Source organism: Amblyomma americanum, chromosome 3 (genome assembly GCF_052857255.1).
Source record: "Amblyomma americanum isolate KBUSLIRL-KWMA chromosome 3, ASM5285725v1, whole genome shotgun sequence".
Lineage (NCBI taxonomy): Eukaryota > Metazoa > Arthropoda > Arachnida > Ixodida > Ixodidae > Amblyomma > Amblyomma americanum.
Window position 1 is genome coordinate 52,159,217 of NC_135499.1, and position 8,099 is coordinate 52,167,315.

Here is an 8,099-nt window from a genome sequence, read left to right on the forward strand (position 1 = left end):
CATCGCCAACATGAACGCATTGAAATCTGTCTTCTAAGTAGGCTCTAATAAGGTCAATAATGTTAGGATTGATTCCGGCAGTGTAAAGCTTTCCTATGAGTTTGGTGTGCGGTACCTTATCGAAGGCTTTGGCGAAGTCAAGAAAATCAGCGTCCGTTTGTTGTTTGTTGTTAACTGCAAAAAAAAAATCATGGCAAGTGGTTATCAGTTGTGAGACGGTAGATAAACCTCGCCTAAATCCATGTTGCTGATCACACAAGAAATGGGTCGACTCCAGAAATTCTGTCAAAGCTAGGCAGATCACATGCTCGAACATTTTGCAACTGGTCGAGACCAAAGTTATTGGGCGATAATTAGATACGCAAGATGGGTCATTGCCTTTAAAAACGGGTACGACACGTGCGGTTTTCCATTCTGATGGGACTGCGCACTGAGACAAACAGGCTTTGAAAATAACTTCCAGGTAATGCGATAACGATTCTGCGTAACGGCAGAGAAAAGCTGAAGGGATGTTATCAGGCCAGCTAGACTTTTTAACTTCAAGCTTCAGAAGAAGATTCAAAATACCTTCGCGGGAGATAGTAACATCTGGCATTAAAGAAGTGTAGCCGTCTGGCTTAGAAGGAAAAGTCGAGTTTTTATCGGTATACACTGATTGAAAATACTCATTAAACACATCAGCAATATCTTTTGACCCTGTTAGAGGAGAACCATTAACTGTTAATGACACATTGCGTTGTTTATTAGCATTAATGTATCGTCAGAACTTTTCCGGTGCTTCACTGAGAAAACGCCCAAGCGTAACATAAAAAAAGGAGTCCCTAGCTTGCTTGATCTTGTTCCTTAATAGACTGCCTATCATACTCTCATTAGACTTATTACGAATACTTGACTGCTTTAGCTTACGTTTGGTGTGGATGACGTCCCGCGTAATCCATGGGTTATGTTTTTTTTTTCTTAATAACACTAGGAACGTACATTGTCAAGCAATCGAGGCATATCTTTTTAAACATGCACCATAACACATTTACATTCTCCTCAGCCCTAAAGCTGTCAAGGTGGGTCTCTAAAAAATCCAAAATTCCTACATCATCAGCTCTATTAAAATTCTTCACAACAATGGGACGCTTTTTGCTGTCAACATAAGCCGATAGGGAAAAAACACAGGAAACAAGATTATGATCAGATACACCCTTCAAAACAACAGAAACACACATAAGGGCAGAGCTAATGAACACTAAGTCAAGAATGTGCGATGCAGAGGCACGGATCCTGGTAGGTCTGTCAACAATCTGGGTCAGATTACATGTGAGAGCAGTGTCCAAAAGGAGCTCAGAATGACCAGAATTGGCACCCATAGTACTCATGTGGATCCAATCTATATCAGGCAAGTTGAAATCGCCACCTAAAATCAACTTCACTCGGTCGCCCCGGAAGCGTTGAACGTAATCGCACAGCTCTTCAAGAAAGGTGACATCCGCATTAGGAGGTCGATATACTACGCCTAATACAATAGTGTTGCCACAGAAATCAATCTTGCAAAAAAGACTTTCGTGGTTAGGAATACCCGGCAGCATCACAGAAGATATACTTTCCTTAAGCACTATCGCGACTCCACCTCCACGTGTCGCTCTGTCGCATCGCAATATTCTGTAGGCGGGGGGAACAATTGAGCCATCAGGGATTTCAGAATGAAGCCAGGTTTCTGTCAGAAACGTAATGTGCGGGTCCAGGTCGTAAAGGAGTGCTTCGAATTCGGCTGTCTTATTTGCGATGCTTTGAGCGTTAAAGGAAACGAATCGTAACGGTCTGCTATTATCAGCTCGTCATTTATAAGTCTTTCGTTTCTGATTCCGTGTGACAATACGTGTCGTTGAGGTAACACTGACACTGCCAGAATCTTCGCCTTCGGAATCTTCTTTGCGTTCTTTTGAAATGGTAAGTTTCCGTCTTTCATTCCTTTCTTCATCCCAGACGTATGTGTCACCGTTCAAAACTAGCTTGTCAAATTTTAGGTAAGCCTTATCCTCAGGTCTGCAATTATCTTTAACGGTAGACCACAGCAGCTTCCGTACATTTTGAATTCTAAACGGGTAGTCCTCAGATAGTGACATACCTGAGCCTTTCAGCTTCTTCGCATTCCTAAGAAGGTTCATTTTTTCATTAAAATCGAAGAACCGCATTACCACTGGTCGATCCTTATCTTGTAATTGCCTGCCGAAGCGGTGTATGCGTTCAACGCTCCCGACGGTAATACCTAGTTTTTCTTCAAACACTTCTGTTAACACAGCATCCCTAAGGCTCTTCGGGGTTTCTGCACCGTCTTCCTTGATCCCAAAGATAATCAAGTTATTACGCCGAGAGCGATATTCCAGGTCATCAACCTTGCTACACAATGATGCAATTTGTTCACGCAGCTCCAGAACAGTACTCTCACATTCCTCTACCCTCTTTATTGTCTGTGTGAAAGATTCTATTTTTTCTTCAGTAGAAGCCAGCCTCCGGTTTGAGTCTGATATATGACCATCCAAATTCTCCCTGATAGATTTCAGCTCAATTGCAGACACTTTCTGATTTTCAATAATGGTTTCCAACTGATCAGACACTGACAAGGTGGGGCCTGGATTGGTTTCAACGTCCCCACTCAACAAGAGCACCAGTAGGCAAAATGAGTCAAAGCAACCCGCAACACACTCGCATAGCACCTCTGAGCAAGGGAGCACAACCAAACACAAAGAATCACTTTTAAATGCAAGGCGTTGCTTGTTACTGACCTGCACAAAAAAGAGGCACTTTAGACGCGTCTGCATCCTGCAGCTGCTCCCTTGCTCACTGACGAAGAACGCCTGGGGGGCGTTTCCCGATGCGTCCAACGATGTCGATGTCACACTGTCGTGTCCGTGAAGCGCACGGAAATGTTCCGATAAGTTCGCAAAGCTTGAATTCAACGCTGAACTGTGACTTGTGACTATGGTCAAGACAGGTGCACGCAAACCACGGTGGAAGGTACAGGGTAATTCCGGTGAAGCTGTATCTTCGTAGGAGGGACCGCCGCATGTAGCAAAAGCCTGCACAAAAAAGACGAGGCGCTTTAGACGCGTCTGCATCCTGCAGCTGCTCCCTTGCTCACTGACGAAGAACGCCTGGGGGGCGTTTCCCGATGCGTCCAACGATGTCGATGTCACTCTGTCGTGTCCGTGCAGCGCACGGAAATGTTCTGATAAGTTCGCAAAGCTTGAATTCAACGCTGAACTGAGACTTGTGACTATGGTCAAGACAGGTGCACGCAAACCACGGTGGAAGGTACAGGGTATTTCCGGTGAAGCTGTATCTTCGTAGGAGCGTCCGCCGCATGTAGCAAAAGCCTGCACAAAAAAGACGAGGCACTTTAGACGCGTCTGCATCCTGCAGCTGCTCCCTTGCTCAGCTGCTCCCTTGCTCACGTTCGCACCAAAAAAGACAAAACAGCCATGCTATCAGAAAGGCCGCCTGCTATATTCGAGCAACGACAGCATGCCTGCGCAACAGCCGCGCTTTCGTCAACGACGCCGCCTGCGGGAGCGTCAGTGCGACGAACTGCGCTGCTTCCCGGCTGCCGTGCTCTTCGCTAAGCGTAGCTGGTTTCGCATCGATGCCGCAGCTCAGGGCGCTTTGGAACTAGCCAGCGCCGTAATAAAGAAACTTCTCTAGTCACCCCTTTACTGCCAACCTGTCCCATAATAAAAAAGTTATGCTCGATTTCCGCGACGCCTTCAGCGGCGGATCTAGCAGACGTCAGGCGAGCAGCACGAAGCAGCAGCAGCACCTGGCGGCTGAAATTTTCTTGTATCGTAGTTATCACTTCAACCAGCACCTTGGCATTCGCCAACAATCCTCAGTAATGATACTCTTTGGACATTCATCTATCCCAGAGCTTGTTATGAACTTAAACAAACAGCACTAGAGCGGAATCGTGTTCGTGTCTGGTGAATGTTTTAGCTCGGCGACAGATCTCGCGTCGACACGGTCGGCTGGCTGGGTTTGTCGGCGTCGCGGGCGTCAAAGCACGTCACACTACGAAGACATCTGGTCGTCGGACGCGTTGGTGTCGTTGTCGGCCTAGTGTGACAGCTTGGTCTGCCACAGACACTATGTGCCGACCCGGTCGGCCGATCATCGGTGTCGTTGTCGTGTCTGCATCGGCGTCGTGTCGGGCTAGTGTGACAGGCCCCTTAGGAAAGGCTGCAAGTGGCATTATTTTTTTCTCTGTCAGCAGTGCATTAACACTGCAGTGTGCAATTCTGAAAAACTGACAATATTAAGTATGCAATCTGAACTATTTGAAAAACGTGATTATCCCGGTTATAATTACGGTCGGATGATAGCAGCCTGTACTGTGGCCTGACCATATATATGGAGAATTTGCAATAAGCATTGCGTCGTTGTTCTGAAATCCTGAGGGTAGCCTAACTTTCAGAGGGGGCAGCCTTCTGTTATTTTCGCAAATCGTCGACCGTTGCGAAAACATCGCGATCAAACGAGGAAGAGTTCACGATCGCGATATTTTTCGGTGTCTTGGATATAAATGGTCCACATGTCGTTTCCCACACATATCACAGCCGACCACGATTGTACCTTCGACGAAAAGCCTGCGGCAAAAAAAAGCGTTGACGGAACGGGTGCCTCGAGTACGCCGCAATTAATACGGGCTATTCCTACTGCAAGATATCTGCGTGTTTTTCTACAAGCATGCATGCCTGTACCGCCGCACGTGATTAGACGACAGGCACTGCCGGGAGCGCCAATCGGAAAGCTGGGACCATCCGCCTCGCTCGCAAGCGCCAAAGTGATCGTACAACACCTTTACGCCTCACGTCCGCCTGGCGGCCGAAAACTTGCAGACCGCTCGCGAAGCGGACCTGGCGGAAGCCGCTCCGAAACGATCGTACAACGGCCCTAACCTTTCGCGGCGAGGCGCGGGTTGTGACGTCACATGCCTCAAGGGAGTACCGCCGCGGCGAAATCCCAAGTTTGCGGCCAATATAGCTTTCGCTTTAAAACTGTAAAGGCGATGCAGTCGTCACAGTGGCAGCGATAAAACTGCGGTTGTGTAACTGTCTTTCAATGCTGTTCTCTGCTGTTCTTTTCCTGTGTTCTAGAAATACCCAGAAACTGGCGCAAGGTTTCGGAAAGCTTAGATGGATGAAGCGGGTGACGATTCGGCGATAAACCTCAAACATATGGCCCAAACAAGTGGGCCGCATAAAAATGCACGTCTGAAATATCTCCGCGTGGCTGCATTGCTTCTAACTCGACGAGCATGTTCACGGACACGGAAACGCTGAACTGGCATTGTATTCATTAAAAATCTAGCCTCCCGTATCGACCGGCTAAAGTGTTGGCGACCATAGAGACCATCGCACCCTTCTCACTCATTATCGGATTCATTCGAAAATTCAGAGACCCGGAGCATTACGGCATGATTATCATTTTAGAAGAATGCGAAGTGCGCTATGGAAGGCCTGTTCTCCATTTCGCTTAGAATTCTAAATCCCCCAAGAAAAGGGTTTGCGAGCATAGTTAACCTGGCTGCCAAGTAGTAAACGTTTTTATGAGATTCACATGCGATGTAGCTTTAATTTCACGTGCATGTCACTATAGGCTTAAAAGGTTTCATTTCCTTATTTATTTATTTATTCCTCAAATGCTCCCTGGACAGGGGTTTCGTATGAGGGGTGGGCGGCTTCACAAATGCAGATTTTAAATGACTGTCTTGAAATTTGTCGCACTGGAGTGGTGAACCGCTTTTTCAGGCAGATCATTCCGGTCTTTCGCTGTTTGTGGAAAAAAAGAGTGAAGGTGCGATGATGTGCGCGCGTGCGGCGGGTATTAAGACTTGGAATGACTGGTCCGGGATGAATGGCGGTGAGGGGGAGATATAACGCCGTTATCAATTGAAAAATGATAGAACTTGTGGTAGAGAACGAGCCTGGCTATTTTACGTCGAGTTTCTAGATTGCGAAGATTTGCACTAGATTTTAGAGCTGTGACACTAGTATAGGAAGAACAGTCATTAAAAATAAACCGAGCTGCGCGGTTTTGCATAGATTCAGCAGACATCCCCAACGATGCCCTGAATCACTACATAGAAACGAAGGTGACAAAAACAAAGCAGGAGATCTAGACAAAGACGAACATTACTATCCCGAAGTGCTTCTTCGGCATGTAAAAATTATTCCAAAGTCACGATCCAAATACCTGTGGTGAAAGCAGCCGTTTGTGTAATAAGTCATATTTAGAAACGAAAACTTTGTTGTCAGGCTGACGACGCTTGTATAATTATTTAATATTACAACTATCAAGCAACCTACGCGTATTCCAAAACTTGCAATGCGTCGGCCAATCACACAAGAGTTTGCCTGCTTCAGTGCTGAGCCGCATCTCCTAAATGTGCTTGGCAGACTTGAGGGAGTACTATATGACGCCATTATTCGCCATTATTATCACTATTTCTGCCCAAATACAAGGTTCTGCCCGTGGGTTTTCTCCTAACATGCGCTGCTTTTCCGTTTGCAGATTGTCTTGAGATTTGATGATCGCTGAGTAGTCAGTGACAATAAACTCGGCTTGCAATTGTTACACGGATTTGCGGGATGCGATAGTAAAGTCAAAAAAATTGTTCCAACCTACTCTCCTTCAAGCGCTGAGTTCTACCTCTTTCCGTTTCCTAAAATGCATCGGTAGTACATCGACTAAGATGTTCAGATTAAGATTTTGTGTTTCTATATGCCCTCATTGTTAAGGAGATTGGAATTGTTAGAATTCTCTTAGCCTTATTTTCTTTTTAATGTTGATTTACTACTGTACTAACCTCACCAGTGGCATGAAATAAATAATTTAATTTCTTGAGTGTATATTTCTTTTAATTGTATTTGAATAACAACATCCATGCGACGCTAAGCGCACTCGTTCATCCGACTTCTATTGTGCCTTCTCATAGACGCCACACAGGCCGCATTCCCACTCCTTTAGAAGATATTTTATTCTATCGACGAGCCACAGGACCTAGGATCGATTCCGTAAGCGGCGAATGCGAGTCGATTAAGACGGAACGGAAAAGGCGAACGTGTGCTGTGCGATGTCAGTGCATGTTAAAGATCCCCTGGATAATCGAAATTATTCCGCAGCCCTCCACTACGAGACTTCTTTCTCGCTTCTTTCACTCCCCCTTCCTCTTTTTCCTGACTGCGTGGTTGAGGTGCCCAATGAGAAATGAGAAGGCTATGGAAGGGAAAAGAGGCACTTGTTATGACATACTAGGTGATGGAAGCCAACAGCCACCGAAAGCAAGTAGCGTAGTGGATGATTCCTTTAAAGCGAAAGCTTTACTGGCCGCAGGTTGAGCAGTTTAGCGCGATTCCTGGAGAGCCGTTCTGTGCATGCGCGAGGAGCAGTGACGAATCTTTAATTTAATGACGTTCCACGTCACACTCGCGGTATTACAGGACGTGCTACGTCCGTCGCTATGGACTAGGGTGGCGTTGGTGAACACTCTCAAGGTTCGCTTACACCCAATAAACAAAAATACCCACGAGAGCAGCAGATTGGGCGGTCGTCGCCGTAGCTCGGTTGGTAGAGCACCGGACGCGATATTCGGAGGTCGTGGGTTCGGATCCCACCTGCGGCATAGTTCTTTTATCTGCTGCTTTATATGTAATTTTCTTTAAGCGATAGATTATTCGAAGTATTATTATCCCAGTGATAAGCACAACACATAAAATAAACATTCCGCTATGCACCTTGGTTTCGGTGACTGTTCGCTCCCTTCATGTTTGTCAAACGAGCCCTTCATTTCCTTTACCTTGTCTGCTAACAGCTTAACGAGGGTCTCAGTTCTGGCAGTCTTGATGCCATAGGTAGCATAGGAGGGCTCTCGCACAGTTTCCGCCCTCGCCGTTAGATGACGTTCCACGTCACACTCGCGGTATTACATGACGTGCTACGTCCGCCGCTATGGACGAGGGTGGCACTGGTGAACACTCTCAAGGTTCGCTTACACCCAATAAACAAAAATACCCACGAGAGCAGCAGATTGGACGGTCGTCGCCGTAGCTCGGTTG

At 46.5% G+C, this 8,099-nt stretch overlaps 1 protein-coding gene across 1 annotated transcript; it reads right to left on the reverse strand.

Moving 5' to 3' along the window:
* Positions 1 to 1,596: 1,596 nt before the first annotated feature.
* Positions 1,597 to 7,667, reverse strand: LOC144123721 (uncharacterized). Its single transcript, XM_077656496.1, has 3 exons — positions 7,659 to 7,667; positions 2,076 to 2,774; positions 1,597 to 1,650 (listed from the first exon to the last, which is right to left on the reverse strand). Exons 1-3 carry the CDS (start codon positions 7,665 to 7,667, stop codon positions 1,597 to 1,599), a joined length of 762 nt encoding a protein of 253 aa, XP_077512622.1.
* Between the last annotated feature and the right edge of the window lie 432 nt (positions 7,668 to 8,099).

What these genes read in the sequence shown, in the direction of transcription:
- LOC144123721 (XM_077656496.1), bottom strand. An exon ending in ACCCGTTTAGAATTCAAAAT is followed by an intron (nt 1,651 to 2,075) that starts GTACGGAAGCTG and finishes CCCCGCCTACAG; the next exon opens with AATATTGCGATGCGACAGAG.